This window comes from Rhea pennata, chromosome 12 (genome assembly GCF_028389875.1).
Source record: "Rhea pennata isolate bPtePen1 chromosome 12, bPtePen1.pri, whole genome shotgun sequence".
Classification (NCBI taxonomy): Eukaryota; Metazoa; Chordata; class Aves; order Rheiformes; family Rheidae; genus Rhea; species Rhea pennata.
Window position 1 is genome coordinate 124772 of NC_084674.1, and position 17315 is coordinate 142086.

General features: G+C 41.4%; 1 protein-coding gene across 4 annotated transcripts in view; it reads left to right on the forward strand.

The window, feature by feature from the left end:
• The window catches only part of FGD5 (FYVE, RhoGEF and PH domain containing 5), a 118141-nt gene that overhangs the window by 35012 nt on the left and 65814 nt on the right, over positions 1-17315 (forward strand). For all 4 annotated transcript variants that reach the window (XR_009959648.1, XR_009959647.1, XM_062585174.1 and 1 more), the window contains exon 3: positions 14111-14240. Coding sequence is in view for 2 of the 4 variants with exons in the window: in XM_062585174.1 (XP_062441158.1) it covers positions 14111-14240 (130 nt within the window). In the remaining 2 variants the exon portion in view is untranslated. The remainder of the gene's footprint in view (positions 1-14110; positions 14241-17315) is intronic.

Here is a 17315-nt window from a genome sequence, read left to right on the forward strand (position 1 = left end):
TGTATGGATATAAAAACGTGATTTTCCTAGGAGTTGAACCACTGGCCTTTATTATAACTATCTTATCAATGTGTTTAAGTACCTGAAGGGAGGGTGTCAAGGGGATGGGGACAAACTCTTTTCAGTTGCCTCGTGTGACGAGACAAGAGGCAATGGGCAGAAATTGAACCACAGGCAGTTCTGTCTGAACGTGAGGGAGAATTTCTTCACTATGAGTGACGGAGCACTGGAACAGAGTGCCCAGAGAGACTGTGGAGTCTCCTTCTCTGGAGATATTCAAGGCCTGCCTGGATGCAACCCTGTCTAACACGCTCTAGGTGACCCTGCTGAGCAGGGAGGTTGGACTAGATGATCTCCAGAGGTCCCTTGCAACCTTACTCATTTTATGATTCTATCTTGACTGGGTTTGCTTGCCACTGTTAAATCCCCCAGTTAAATTCTTACATCTCACTAATGCTGACTGAATAGATTTTATAAATCCTAAAGAATTGATTTACTCATTGCTGAGGAAGGGGAAGGAATTTCTAAGATCATTTGAAGGATATGTGCAGAAATTATGAAAAAATGCAAGTATCTCTTTGAGAATTACATGTTCAAGTTAGGCAAAATATAGTATTTGTCAGTCTGTGAATCACATTCTGTGAGCTCTCATGCCTGTTTTGTATCTCCACAAGCTCCTTCACTTCCCATGCACACACCATGAAATTCATCTCAGCCTGCACTGTAGAGGGACCGTAGATGTCTTTTGACTTTCTTAGCAAGGTAGCCAGAGCTATTACAGTGATCAGTTCAGCTTTCCTTCTGTTGATGGCTTCATCCTCCTCAATCCTGCTCAGTCCACAGATCCTTTTCTTCTGAGGTCAAATATAAACACTCTTACTGAAGCAGAGAGTCTGTGGATTCCAGAAAACTCTTCTCCAGATGTACCAATACCTGTTCACAGGTGAAGGTACATGGGCAGCTACTGAGACTGCATGTATATACCTTCTCCCTACTCTGTAGCTATCAGCAGCCCTGCTAATTATGATGTCGGTGGTACTAAATAAAATGTCTTTTGTTGCACTTCCTCTTCCTGCATTGATTCAGTCAGTTTAAGGTTAGACTGTCCCAGAAGGTCCACTGCTTCCTCTCTTGTGCTGGCTAACTCTTGAAATCATTACGGGCAATTGCTGGAGAGCAGTAGAAAATGTGTCTGCAATCTGCTCTCATTCAGCCATATCATTGCTATTAGCAAAAGAATTAATTGGGGAATACAGTATCTATTGAGACACTATAAGCTATGAAACTACTCCTCTTCTTCTCCACACCCACACTTTTATTATCATTTCCCACTGCATTGAAGTTTATTGCTTGCAGTAAGTTTTACTTAGTAGTGCTTTTAATGAGCTAAAGCAAAGTATCATTTAGCAGAATAAAGAAGCACAAGTCTCCTTTTACAGAGGCTTTGAAGTTTTATGACATACATATATAAAATTACTATGGTTGGTTTTCTAAAAAAAATTAGCCTTTTGCCAGAGGTAGTTTAAGGTAATTAATTTGGCATAGTATCATCTTACATGTACTTATGTGCATGTGTGAAAATGCTCTATAAGTCACGTTAAGTTTCAGAGTCCATTTAAATACTGAGGGAAAAAGATAAAACTGCTGTAGTTGATTAACAACCATGTTTTAAAATATACACTGATGTTACTGCAGCAGGTCTTTAAAGATACTGGGCTTTGAGAAGAAATGACAGTGAAGTGAAATGAAGTGAAGCTAAGACATCCTTTTGTGGCAGATATATTTATTTATTAACATTCCTAAACCCATTAGAGAGGCATTTATTTGCAGGAATATGACAAAAACTTAAGTGAAAGAATATGTAAAACACTGCTGAGGGTTGTTGTGGTTTTTTTCCTTGCAATTTAACACAAAGAAATAGTGGCCGCTGCCAAAAAATCATCTTATCATCTTGTTAACCTATATCCAATCCATGCTGATTATCCACAGCAGTCAGGAAGGATATTTTTATTCACTGTGTGCATTTTTGCGGCCCTCAAAAGTACTACAGCTTTTTGTAGCGCTGAGTTTCTAGACTCAATGGATTCACAGGATTCAATGGATGAACCTTACATCCCCATCGCTGAAGGGATTGCTACACCAGGACAATATATGCCTTTCTTAATTGGGTCCTAGGGAACAACCAGATGGTGCCTTAACTGTGGAACACTGCAGTGCTGGTAGCTCAAGCTACAGCAGTTTCCATACAGCAGCTCATACCAGCTTCGAACAGACTACTCCAGGAAAGACTGAAAGTCAGTTGCTAATCAGCTGTGAAGTAGTGGCATTGTCCTGCTTGATCAAGATTTCAGGGAGAAAGCAAATGAAATGGGAAGGGACTGAGATAACATCTAACAACTTGTGTTCCAGGTTTATATAAGCAGCAGAATTTGTAATTCAAAGCACTAAGACCTGCTGGTAAGGTGTGTAACTGCAGTCTCTACTGATAATGTCTGCAGCTCTATATGCTCACACTGCACTCCCCCTCCCAAACTGCTTCATTTTTTCTAAGCCAGTAAAGGAGGGACTCTACTAAATCTGGCCTGGATCCCTGGCTGCAATAGCCCCATCAGCTATTTGGAGGTAATTTTCCCTAGTCATTCATGTCTGTGCATGGATTTTTTTATATAATTTCTAGACCAATTTCTAGATCAATATAAAGAATTGCTTGGGTTTTCTTATCAGGAACTGTTCAAAATCCCCTCTATAGAAACCAAAGGGCACTCCTTCTGAAGTTCTGCTTCACTTTATAATTTACAGCTGTTAATGAGTTATTAACCAGATATATTAACCAGATTTCCCAATAACAATGACACTGACCTTTGCAGAAGACACTTGATCATGAAGATATCACACTGGAGGTATCTATCTCATGAGGCCTATCCAACTCTTTGACTGAGAAATTTTCATAATCAGCTCTGTTCACATGCCTTCCCAGCAAAGCTGCAGCCCTCACTGCTTACTCTTTCAAGGTGGCGGGGAGTCAAGGAAATGACAGGAGACAGGGGCCCTGTGGAAAGAAAGAAAAAATTGGATGCCTGAAAAAATGTATGTCCATTGACACACAAGCCGCATGTGAGGTAACACAGGTCACCTTCCCTTAAAAGCATGTTTAGATTTATGGTGTATTTGAGTGGTATATGATTAGAGGACTTGGGAGCTATGGAAAAACTGGTTTCAGGTACCTGAAGGTCAAATGTTTGCTCACACAGGCATTCCCCTCAGCTCCTACCACTCAAACAGGACATAGTACTTCCAACATTTCTACTGGAATAGCAGGAATGATCATCTCTGATGTTCTTGTATGTGACATGGTATTTTCGACCACTCTACAGAGATTTTTCAAAGCATCTCTCTCAGCAAAGTGTATAGGAGACATGGAATATAGCTGTTAATCTCTAGGTTAGGGAGATAAGACTCAGATCCATTACTTCTCATGAAGAAGAAGGCTGGCCTCAGTTTGTGCTGAAGAGATTACAAATGCTGCAGTGAAGACAGAGACCTGGTTTAACAGCCTATCTTAACAGTTAAGCATTCTCAGCAACTGAGAATACAACTACCTGACTCCCAATTTTGTGAACACCTGGAAGTAAAAGTCTGAACAGAAACCCCTGCTTGTACAATCATTTCATGATGCTGTTATTTGATTGAGTTACAAGTAATTAAAGTGTGATGTTTAAACATATCAAGATGTTTTTGCATCCCAAGGAAGGTGGCGTTAAGTGTTTACAACAGTGCACTCGAAAATATCAAGACATTGTCCCAGCTGCTTTAGTAAGGTGCCCGAGAGATGTACACACAGATGAGCACGCATATGACAGCAGCAGCATTTGGCCAGTGGTGCCCAGAAGAGTCTCTGATGAGGAGAGCTGGCAGCAGGGAGAATGCACCATGCTAGTTACATGAGTCTGACTGGGAGCGAGGCTGCAGAAACTTATCTAGATCTTTGATAATTGCAATTCATCGGTGCTGCCATGTGTAACAAATCATGAGTTAATCCAAGGCTTCACTGACCATGACAAAGAGCTCAGGGCTTTCTTGGGAGTGCAGCTTGACACTACTGGGCTCTAGTGCTGCACAAAATGAAGTTTCCAGGAGACTGTAGCTACCCAGAGAACCCATACTCTGCAGGTTCAACAGCTGCCCTAAATGCCAATATTGTGAGTAGTGCAGAACTGCAGTCACATTGAGGAAGTGCTCCCTTATTCTACAGCACAGAAAAAACAGCACAGAAATCAAAATAAGGGCAATACAGAGACACACAGTATCTTCTCAGAGTGCCTAGGAATAAATAAGGAGTAACTAATTTAGTGCAACTACTTAAATTAAACACGTATGTAGATTGGAAGGAAACAACAAATGGAGAACAAATATTAATGACCTCTGGCTTTGGATGTAGTATTTTCAGTGTTTCCAAATTACGGTAACAAAATATGTAACTAGGAGACATCAGAATACATTTGGTCCAAATGAAAAAAATTCTGCATACCTAAGATAGCTAGCTGAGTATTACACTGGATTCAGCTTGAAAAGCTATGTGAGCCAAAGTTGTTTCAAGAACAGTTTCAGAGCACAGATGGACAGATCTAGCTGAAGTGGTTTCCAAAGTTTCTCCACCTGAACAATAGGATAACCTTTACTTTACACCATAACAGGTGTAGTCTTATAACTAACCACAAGAATACCTCTGAGAATTTCAGTGCAAAACTAGTTAAAAACACCTTCACTAGTAAGCTTGTGCTACCAGGCATTTACAGGAACTGGAATTCAATGGGATTATATGTGCCTAACTGCCTCAGATAACTTTATAGATCCCATCTGCACTTTGCTACTATCAGTAAAGAAGGAGCATCAGCACTACAATCTTTTGCATGTAGCTGTTTTCCCTATTTCCCTGTAACATACTTTTGAATAGCTGAACAAACTCTGGGAATTCTAACAGGATGTGGTTGGGCTGACTGACGTTTTTCTAACTACTTAAGTGAACTTGTCTGATTTTCCTGAGAAGACACTGTCCAATGCAGTATAAGAGAGAGAGAACATATTTCAGATATTTTTCTAGGGTAACTTCACTGAGCTCTTCAGAGAACTGCTACAAGATAATCTAATCTGACATCTCTGATTTCCATTCTTGGTTCATGAGGTCATTTGCGCCCATCACTTCGCTCTGCTTTTGTAGCCTATAATAGTATCTTACAGTTTCATAATCTTTTACTCAAGAACATGTTATAAACTCACAGGCACAGATCACACAATTCCTGAAATGGAGTTCCTTTCAGAATAGAATAGTTGCTGTTTTAATTCAATGTCTCTGTATCCCTTTACAGAAAGTTGGTGCTTGTCTCAGGTTGTCTGCATTGTTAAGTTTGTGCACTACTAAAATGTCAGCGGGAAATACTGAGTGCCACCTGTGACTGTGGGGTTTGTGATCTGTACATGCATCCTGCAGAAAACAGGCTGACAATCCCTGTCCTATCCAACAGAGCTCACTATTTGTGTTACCCTGTGTTACAGCTTGCAGTTTAACTCTGTGGATCTGCTGGGCTTTACTGCAGCCTTCCAATGCTAGTTACTGTTGGTCCACAGAAGCGTTACTCTTTATCAAATTATACCATGAGGTCTTTCACAGACACCTAAGACCAAGGTGGCCAGAGGATCAGTGGAGAGTGAACTGCTTTAGAACTGCAGTGCATAAAGTTGGCTCCGCCTAGTTCCTTAGAATTAGTGACGGACTCTTGTCATGATCAGTGATTACATCTTATTAATCTGAGTGTTCTTCTTATCTTAGTAAGACAGTTTATTTTTCTATCCTCAAATATTCAGTCAGAAAGTTCCTCCAGTAGTGGTAGTTTACCACTATCAACAGCAAGCTACATAGTCAATTGGCAAGTGCTAAGATTGTCTCACCAGTTTTACTAGCTGCTGCTAGTAAAAGCACAGCAGCTTTTACTAAGATTAACAACTAACAGGCAATTAAGATAACTGTTCGAGTGTATCAAAAGAGTTTAAACACTGTGGGTAATACAGGGCACTCGCCCTAAGTTAGAATTCCTCTCTATACCTTCCTTTTATAAAACTTCCCCAAGTCTGCTGTGCCTCAGAAGGCCTCTGCCATTCACCCCTGCATCCTCCCGGCACCTGGCAATGGTATTAGCAGAAAGCAAGCTTCTTGGAAGCATTTTCCCATGGCGACCAGTTCTTGGGCACAGTACAAGGCTCCAGAAGAGAGGATTTTTAGAAGGGCACAAAAGCTTGTAAGTATAAAATGGGTGGAAAGGATGTAAATTCAGGAAAGCAAAACGTATGCTAGTATCAGGAAAGCTGTACTACTCAGGAATTCTATGGCAATACAGTCTCCCAGAAGTGAAGACCTGAGTGCTACTAGAGTGACTGGAGCAGTCAGGGAGTGACAGGCCAGGATAGGATGAGCAGTAAAAGCATGCCTGCATCCTTCCAAAGGGCAAATGACAGACCCATGTCATCCTGTCTGAACACCAACTCAGGGTTTCTCTTTAAAAACAAGGCAGTGCCATGGGATTGCAGGCCTCCTGTAAATAAAGCCCATGCAACAGATAGGCAATACTGCAAGGTTTGCTCTGTACTAGCCTTTAATAGTGCCACTCATAATTATTATCACACCAATACCCTGAGACATTCTCCCCAAATTATATAATGTGTTCTTACATTAATGTAATGCAGTCATTCATCTTTGAGAGAGTGTGAGAAAGGGAAACTTAATTCTACATCTGCTGGGACAAACGGTTACAAATTGCAAAAAGGCAGAGAGAGAAATGAGACTGGCTAAGCTGTTAATAAGCCTCCGGGGCTGTTCTGTACCTGCCTTGCTCTTGTTTTCACTTGTGCTGAGTTAGCTTCTGAGCTCCAAGCTATGCCACACCACAGATTTCTGCTGCTTCTAGCTCATCTACTTCAATGAGTTCTTAATGGGGAAAGATACTGACATGCTAAACACTCATCTGCAAGTGGAGGGAGGGGAAAAAAAGAACTACTAAAGCAACATGTTATTTTGTACCCACCCTCCTCTGTACTCGGGGAAGTGTTCTCCTGAAGCCCTGTACTTCTGCCAGACATACTCCCTTAAAATCTTTTTAAGATCAGAGTCTCATAGCCCAGCAGTCTGACAATGTTAGAAACAGGGATAGTGTAAAAATTAAATTAAAAATGGGCAGTTTTACTGGAACTTAACAAATATTTTCCATTTATAAGCAGAAAATCTTTTGGAGTGCTACAAAATTGCAGCCAGAGAAGTTTTCATTCCAAAAACTGTCTTCTGGTTCAAAAATGTCAAAAATCAAGTTTTTTAAAGATTTGATTTTCTGACCAGCATGAATGTTTTCCCTGAACTCTGTAAGTCCATTTTTCATCAGCAGATGTTTCAAAAATATGTCAACAGTGTGGAAGAAATAGCAGAGTGCAGTGTGCCCATCTTTCACAGGTGGGAGCAGATGAGCACTAGGATCATCTACAGGCAGTTCTGACTAGCAGATATGAACTCTACGCCCTTGTAGTACCCATGGAGTCACGAAGATCATTTATCCCTCCCTCCTCCCCCACTGCAAAGCTTTTGATTTTCATACCCCAGAAAGGAACATAAATAGTAGATATCCCTTCAATCACATCTCCTTTTCTCTCTTCTTTCCTGATGAGAGAGTATTTAAATATCTGCTCTGTTAAACCAGCAATGGGTTACAACATCTATACAAACAAGGAACCTCGAATACAGAGCAACTGACTATGATTATGGTTACATGCTTGTCTCCATGATCCAAGTAGAGAGAGAGAGAAGATCCACTGCATTGCTTGCCTTTATTTCTTGGCATAGGAGCAAAAGTAGTTCTGATCTTGATCTAACCCTTAAAATGTTGAACCTGACAGGTCAGAACCTGATCTGACCCTTAAAATGTTGAACCGGACAGGTCAGAACATTTCCAACCATTTTGCTCTATGAACGCATGTATTTATTTTGTTCCTTATTCTGGCAAACATCCAAACATCTTCTGACCTAGTGAAAACAATCCTAATGCTATAAACTATTCACAGCAACAAATACATTGCCCACTTGGGGGTTAATAACATGGGGATGGAATTAAAACTCAGGTCTGCATGTGGCTTCTTATGAGTCAGCTAGAGACTAAAAGATGATCCGCTCAGCTTCTCTGGAGCAGAGTAAGGAGGGTCAGTCTATTTCAAATATTATGTAGGCCTCTGCACATCAGCAGGGAATTGCAGTAAGAAGTTCCTGAGATATTGTCCTCTTTCCCTTGGCTGCAGTAGTGTCACTGGGACCCAGGAGCTCAGGAACTCGTACAAGGGGGCAACCTCAACAGTCCTACTGAACACATAAGCCCTTTGATTATGTAGTTCTGGGAGCCAGATTAATGGATGCATTTACATGCAAGATGGAGGAATGCGGAGGTAGTGGGGAGAGGAGTTCAGGTGAAGACGTTTTCACAGGAGATAGCTGGGACTTGAGTTTTGCCAGGTATCAGATTTTACTCATCTCTGTGCTGTTTCATTGCAGTCATCAAGGATCAGGAGGTTTGAGTAAAATGCTCTCATTCAGGTCCTTCCCCAGCAAGTCGGAACAATCCAGCAGCCCAGAAGGGCATTACGCCCTTCCACTCCATCACATGTGCTCAAATATCATGACACGGAAGTGCTGAGTTTCTGAGAAATCAGTGTGAGCTGTCAGAAAACCAAAGCTGTATTGCAGGTGCAGTCTGCAGCAGGTGGAGCCCATACAGCAGGGACTGGTTGGTCTATGATATGACATGGAAGAATAGTGGCTAAATAAAATAAAATTCATGGTCATTTTAGGTCTAAAGGGATACATCTTACCTGGATAAAGTAAGAGAAGGCTTTAAAGTGACAAATAGATAGCTATTTCCTATTTTGAGAAAAATTTGTGGCCAAGCTAGAAATGTTTCCAAGCTTGAAATAGGATATCAACGCACATGAATCTGTGATACAGGCCTCTTCCATTAACAGCTAGCTGCTAGACTCAAGTCTAAAGTTTGTCATGTTCAGAGACAAAGGTTTGGACTTAAACCTTGATCTCAAGTAAAAATCAACTGAGTTTGTTGCCAATTTGATATTCGCTTTGGCTTTATCAGTCTTAGGAATATATTGATCAACATGGGACTGTATATTAAGTAAGTAATTTCAGATAGATCCAGAACACTTACGTGTTTTGAACAAAGCAAAAAAAGGGTTTTCTCGTGAGGCAGGAGTAAAATCTTAGATTTAACGTCTTGTAATCTTTGATACATGTGCAGAAAGCTGATGAAAAGCTATGCTTAAAACCTCTGTAGATTTTTATATATTCTGCTCATCTCTGTCCCAGAATATCCTTGAGCTCTGGTCTGATCAATCCTCTATTATAATGGGAACTGAATTTTCTACTGCAAAGCAGTGTAACTACACGTCATCTTTTTATGACAACTTATTTCATCACATTGCCATGAAGACCAGAAGAATTACCACAGTCACCTTTCTATCAGTGTTCAACACTCAGCTTTTCCAGAGAAAGGATAATGCAAGAAATCATTCATTAGGCAATTAGCACATCATGACTTCATATCATGGCAGCAGCACTTCTAGCAAACATAAGATAACATTAAGTGGGAAGCGAATGGCTTTGCATGTATGTATCTACGCACACATGAAAGAATGAGTGTTTGCATCAGACCTTTTGTATCCAGAAAAAACATCTAAAGTCACTGCTCTTGATTTTCACATCAAGTCTCTTACATGTCATATTGGGTATGGTTTAGGAAACAGGAGACAAGATCCATTATGCAGTCAGAAAAGTCCTTCAAAAGGAGATTATTCTCTGGGTCTTACACCAATCTGTTGTCTGAATCTGTCAAAGGAATATTAAAAGCACTTATTTCTGTGTTACTGTCCTGCTAATCCCTTCTTCAGCCCAGTTCCTTGGCCTTTTTCATTTTTTTCTTTCTGCTTAAAATTCTTGAGCTATAGCAAATAATCCATCGCAAAAGGAGAGCTATTGACCATCGTAAATAACCAGAGTCAAATATGAATGGTGGCAGAAGGAATGCACTTGCAATTGTGCAGTTCATGTGCCCAGAATATCTACAAACTCAGAAAATCGTACCTTATTAATACCTCCCTTTCTCTCTGTTCTGCAAGTAGTTCTAAATCACTTGTCATTTCAAAAATACATCAGGGAATGACGAGAAAGAATTACTTTAATTATATAATTATTGCTATTATCAGTATTCACCCCTTTCAGGAAGCTTCACGTTTTCAAGTCTGTCCTCCCCTTGGGATCACAGTGGTTCCAAAAAGAATGCATTAAATGGGCAAATCATGAATGCGTTAAATGGGTAAATTAGAACCTGAAAGTGACAGAGCAAGCTGGGATTTGAGAGACTTTTTCATATTTTAACTTGTAGGTATTTTTAACCAGAAATGGCCAAAACAGTTATGCAAAAATAGGACTGTTCAGTCACAAATTGCTCTTTTTTGGAAGGGAGAGGGAAAGAATTGAGTATCTAAAAAGACAGGCTGTGTTTTCAGCTTTGTCTGGTGGCCTAGGATTGTTGAGATCAGCAGCCTAAGCATCAAAATAGAATCATCATGTCATCATCACTGTAATAACATGATGCACCTTGGACAGCTGAGTTTGTCATTACAATCTCTTCCGAAGTCTGTGGAACAAGCACTTGACAGGCCTTAGGCCATTGCTTGGAGAGAACTAAGAAAAGCCTCTCTGTGGTCTGAGCCTTACACTGGACAAACTTTGACAAAGGAAGAGATCTTAGATTTCTGTGTATCACCAGCAGAAATCAGGTAAATGAAATGTCTGTGTGCTTCCGTCTAGTTGCGCAGTGTGCAGATAGTTCACATGAATTGCTAGTGAATTAAACAGGAACGTGCATCTAGACAGCTATAAAGTGAAATATGTGGGATCTGTAAAGATCGTGCAGTACTTTGCCTTACAGTACACTGCACTGCAGAGCACAGTATTTTCCTTGATTCATGGCTTCCTGCACCAAAGGAAACTGCAAGACTAGAGGAAACAGCTAGAAAAACACTGCATTTTGGAGAGATCTTTCCTTACATCTTTATGTTTACACAGGGTAAAATTCATTATCTCTATCCTTGCCACAGCTAATGAGGCAAAATAACTTGTAAGAGGCTCTAGTGGCAGGTCATGCATCTTCTGTCATATACATTGTTTTTTCCATGGTCTGATTCCCTGTGTCAGTGGAATTAGACTCAGAGCACGCATACCTGAGGATGCAGAAGCTCAGCATCAGGCAGGCTGTGCTTTGAATGGTTTCTCTGGGAGCTGAGGCACAGTTCTGATCTTGGTTTAATCACTTATGTCTGCCCTTATGGGCTCTGCGGCCCCCATGCAGAACATGCCTGTTGACTGCAGATGACATAGTAAACAGAGCAGGGTGCACAAACAGGAAAAGCCACGTGCTCATCTTGGGTGCAAGAAAGAACTGCAAAACAGGAGTGACATGCAGTTTGCTGATAACTCATGTGGTAGTAAGTAAAGGAGCTTTTGACTGGTTCACTGATATCACAGAAAAGATCCAGGCAGTTATTAGAGTTGCCATCATTTGCACAGCGGACACCATGCATGCAACAGTGTGTCCTGAGAATAAGCAGGTGTTCTTACCACCATGCAGAGGTGGACATGACATTACCAGGTCATGTACGTAGTGTCAGTTTTGGGCCAGTATTGCTCACCATTTCCTTGCTCTACTCACAGCTTACTTTGTTCAGCTTTTAGAGGGAGCAATCTAAAAGACTACTTGCAATTTGCAAGGGATTTTCTCTGGCAGACAGCTACAACACTTTTTTCATTAGAAAAATTTCCACTAGCATTAACGATCTTCGAGGCATGGAAGAGGGACTGAGGATGGCTGAGAATAAGCCATAAGTAATAAAGTAATTAGCATCAATAGAAGTGTGGAAATGAGGGGTGGAGCTAATCCACAGAGGCTCTTTGCTGTAGCTAGTCAGGGTTTCAGAAGTGCCATGATGCTGCCCACACTGAAAAACTGTAGATGCTAGTATCAAATAAAGGAAGGCAAGGGCTAGCAACAGCATGGCTGCTCAGCCCCTTGCCAGCCACGGCAAACACAGTGGGTAGCTTGCAGAAGCTCCTCGCCTCTGTGCATGAAAACAAGGGTGATGGCCCCACCTGAGCAAGAGACAAGAACCTTCTTGGTAGCTTAAAAGCAGAAATGTAGGCAGTTTCGTTTCCAAAAGGAAATGTGAGTCTGGTCACCAGCCTCCAGAGTCTCTGCCTTCCCTGCCCTTCTGTTTACATTAACCCCTCTGTTCCCAGCCTCATGTCAGTGGTACAGCCTTTGAGGCTCTGGATTTGTTGACATTTGGGGTCCCTAAGAAGAAGGTTAAAGAAAAATAGAGATGAAGCAGAGCTGCAAAATCAAATTAATGTTTTAGAGGAAATAATAACTAAGGAAATTGTATAGACTGAGGAAGGCAGGTCAGTACTACAGACCAATTTCGTCAGCCAAGCTACATAGTGTAACACATGCAGATGTCAGATTTTGTCTCTCAAAGCAACAGCCTTGCCTGGCTGGCCAAATGTAGGAACATATTCCTAGAAATCTGTAAAAGGCTTGGGACCACTGTCATGAATCAGTTTTATATAAAATCCCTGTATGACACTGTGTCTAAAAGAACTAATCTGATCCTTGAATGTAATGAACGATCCTGTGAATGCTGCCCAGAGAGGTTTAGGAGTCTCTTTCTCTGGAGATACTCAAAACCTGCCTGGACGCGATCCTGTGCAACATGCTCTAAGTGATCCTGCTGGAGTGGGGAGATTGAGTGAGGGTTAGATGATTTCCAGAGGTCCTTTCCAACCTCAATCCTCTGTGATTCTGTGAAAAGCAGAGTAAAATCAGGCAGAAACAGATGGACATCTGTGCATTTGGTCCACCATTTACCAATGCTGGAAAATTGAGTGTTGTGTTCCAGGACCAAAATTCGTTGGCAGTGAAGCTGGTACTCAAATGGTTGATAAACTGAATAATGCTCAGTTTAAAAATTTTTGAATGATTAAATTATAGGAAGCATGGCACATTGTAAGACTCTAAGCATTTGGAGTAAGACTCCAAGATGGAGGGATAACCTGAACAGAGCCTGTGAGTATCTGCACAGGAACAAAGCTTGCAAGATTGCTTCCATTGCAGCAAACAAAAGTTTAAAATGATCCAGCGTCCGGAATTTGGACCTGGACCTAGGCAAATTCAGATCACCAAAGACATCATTCTAACTCAAAGAGAAGCCACCACCTTCAGAACCTAACTCCAGTCAAACCTTGTGGATGATTTGCAATCACTGGTAATTTTAATTTTAAAATAGATTTTTTTTCTAAAAGAAAATTAATTCTGTGAAGCCTCTAGCCTGTACCACATACCAGAACTACACCAGGTATTATCATCACATTGGTCCCTCTGGCTTTTTGGAAGTAAATTCTAATTCCCTAGGAACAATTCAAGAATACTGAGATCTGAGTTTCTAGTGCTTTAATTGATGCTACTGGTATTACAGTTATACTGTTTTTATCCTTCTGATGTTTTCCCAGAAAACCTATAGTTACAATATCTGAGGTGTAACACTGAGATGTTAGTGTAATTTTATTACATTCATTTTGACGGGTTATTTTGGGAAGAACAAACCAGTTCTAGTTACAACTAAGCATGAGCTCAGTCAAACTTTTTGCTCCAAACTTAGCCAGAACATTACCCTTTTAGCGAAGCTTCAACAAGTTCAGTTAACTTCCCAGTGCTCCGTTCAAAGCCCCCTTTTATGCTTCACCTAAAAACTTGGTTGCTGCTGAACTTTCGGTTGCTAGTACACTTGGCAGCAAAAAACAAGCCCTCAAGAAATCTTACTTTCCTAGTCTAGCAGGCTTGCAAGGATCCCCTGACCCTGACTAGTTATCTTCTAGGCAACGTGTAGATTTGTCACATCTGAGCAACAGCAAGTGTCAGAGAATGGTGCTCATGAGTGGGTCTATTCTTTCTCTCTGCAGTGCCTACACTGAGCCCTACAAGGTGTGCCCGGTCTCTGTGATACCTGTGGAGGTCATCACATCTGATGAGGAACAGAAGAGTTCAGAAGATGAGGAGAGCAGCCAGGGTGATGCCAGCCTCATCAACAGGGTAAAAGAGTTGGAAACTGGGAATGTACCAATCTCTTATAGGGAAGGACAAATAATTTGCAGAAGAATCTGCAGTCTCATTTCTCTCTGTTTTGTGCATGGTGACCTTTTAGAAATGTCTGAACCCTCAGTCCTTTGACTAGCAGCAGCAGCAGCAGCAGCAGCAGCAGCAGCAGCAGCAGCAGTAGTAGTGGTGCAATCCAGTGCACTAGTAACAATTTACCCCAGTAGCATATGGCAGAGCCAAGAAGCTGCAGTTCTAAGAATGGCAGAGGAGGCAACACAGACAGCAAGACAGGACTGACCTGAAAGTCAGGAAAAATGTTTCTCTCAGAAGAGGGATCTGGCTCCCATCTTGAAAATTTTAAAACAAACTGTATAAAGCATTCACAAGTGCACTACTGGGACCAGTTCTGCATTGGCTGGGAGATGGAGCAAATGATCTAACAGGTCTCTGCCATCTCAAAATTCCCTCATCATGGGAAAATACCCATGTGTGGGTTCATTTTACTGACTGCTGACAAACAAAACATGTCTTAAACAAATTATGCAGAATACCAGGGATGTGACCACAGTTTAATACAATACAAGACTATTTTAACCTTCAGTAAATAGCTCAGTTGTTAAAGAAACAGCATCAAGCAGTTTTAAGAATTAATTTGTTTTTCACAGATTTGTTTTGGGTTCTTAAAACCTAATAGGAGCACACTGTTACTATATTGCTTTGCAAATTTGGTGGATTTGAGATCTGACAACAAGCCCCTACCAAGCAGCTTACTTGGTGGTCATGCAAGAAAAGGGTATGTTCTGAAGCCTGCCATGTTAAGTTCCTGGAATTAACTTCACATAGCAAACATTTATTATCTACACCTCTCTCTGCCATTCATTTCAGACTGGTCTATCTGGGTCAGCACAGTCATGTGCTTCTAGGTTGTAGATGGCTTCTGTCTGGGCATGGGCATGTGCCAGAGCCTTCAACAGGCTGCACAGACACCCCACTAGAAGCAGGTGATGTTAGAGCAAGGGTCAACCCTATCAAGGACACCAAAGCGTAAGTATACTAATTACAGGAAGATCCAATCAATTTGTGCATTTCCAGGAGGTGAAGCTTTGTTCTGGCGCAAATGTAAAGAAAGGGTAGCAAAATTTTCCCCTTACCAGGACAGCAGTGCCTGAAAACCAGAAAAAGAACTCTGCTGAATTGAAACAAATTAAATGGTCACAAGCAACCTATTTTTTTTCCTCCAAGCTGAATGAAACTTCCTTTTTTGGTTGTTTGCCTTCACATTGTTTTGGAAAAGAGAAAGCTTTTAATGTTGTGACACTGTATTTTTCCTTCCAGTTCTATTAGTTATGTAGCAAACCATTAGCATGTACAGGGCAGTCTCTACTGTGTTATCTAAGCCGATCAGGTTCCTCTGCACCTCTTAGTTGGGATGCCACTGAAGAAATGGCAAGAAAATTGTGACTTGAGTCCAGGTGGGCAATACACAAAATAACCATGCACTTGGAATCAAATTTACTGCCATTGTTTAAGTTTTTACTGGGGACACTAGGAAATGATGTTTTTCTAAATGCCTGCCTTACTGCATCTCATGCCTCTTAATTGCTCTGCTGTGCTGAACTAACCATGCTAGGTAGCTATCACAGTGGAAGGTAGCACTTAGAGAGCAAGGATATGTTTCAGAGTCTCATCAGAGATCTTCCTCCCACTCAAAAGGCAAACACCAACCAAATCTCTGTGCCTGCCTGGTAGGTAACATCTGCACTGCCTGGCCAAGCCAGGTCTGGTTGTCTGATCAATCTTTGCTTCTCAAGCTAACTGTCAGCAAAAATCACAACACACAGGACTAGAGTTCCACAAGCTCCTGGCGAGCTGTCTTAACACAGCCCCGTCTGAGTCTTGGCCATATTTCCAAGCTAGTTGACCATCCTGTCAAACTCTGTGTTCCAGTTGTCCCCAGGGCCAAGTCTGTTGAAGGAGGCACCTGACTTGGGCAGTCAGAGACCACCTTATGTCAAGGCTCTTTCACCACTGCTGTAGCACCACTGCTGCAGGCTGCGTGAAGCAATTACCAAAAGATGGCCAGGGAAGAACGCATTTCCTAGGGTAAACAGTCAATGCATGGTTGTGCAATGAAGGATACCCTATTTTAAACCTCCTTCTCCCTTTGTTAGCCACAAGCTAACAATGACAAGCGAGTCCTCCTAGGGTCCTGAACAGCCAATGTTGCAGAATCTGTAAGAAATGAGGGCTGCCATATCTCTGTAATTAACAGTGAATGGGATAAATGCCATCTCTCCATAGCTCTTGCCTCAGAAAGCACTGGTATCTTTTCAGAGCACTGACAGAGGACTGTGTTTCCTACCCCACAGCTCCCGCCTCCTTTTGTTGTCTTCTCACGCAAATCGTCTGGTGCCAAGGGAACATAAGCTGCCCTGTCAGAAAGTGGCCCTACAGTGCCAAAGGGCAGAGAAGCTGTCTGGCCTCCCCCACCCCACCCTGATGAAGTGATGTATCCGTGGAGCAAAATCCTGAGGACAACACAGACTGGCTGTAAAACATGAAAGATTTCAGAAGCACTGTCACTTGGGGAGAACTGGCACAGGCATGTTAATCTGAATGCCAAAAAACAGTACCAGAGATTTGGAAATGAGCTAATCTTGTTAAAACAACTGTTTTGGGCTGGCCTCCTGAGTATTGCATTTGGATTTAGAAAAAACACATATGTACAACAAAAAAAGAACCTTTTGGGTTTGTTGTTTTAATTTCTAGTTTTCCTCTCCTGTGGGAAAACATAAGTTTGAGTAAAGGTGTGAAATTACCTAGCTGATAAAATCTCCTCCCTGTGTTTAAACATGTGATTCCCATTTGTATGCAGCTGGATTCTACCTGCTGCCTTTCACTGTCACCACTACTGAATTCCTGTACCAAAATGCAGGCAGGATGCTTTGCTTTTTCTCACCTGCTTTCTCCTGCTAGAGAATTCCGGGACCTCTAGTTTTCAGCAGAATGTTTTCCTTGATGTTTCTTTTTAAAGACTCATTTTTGTAAGTAGAAATAATTCTAAAAATC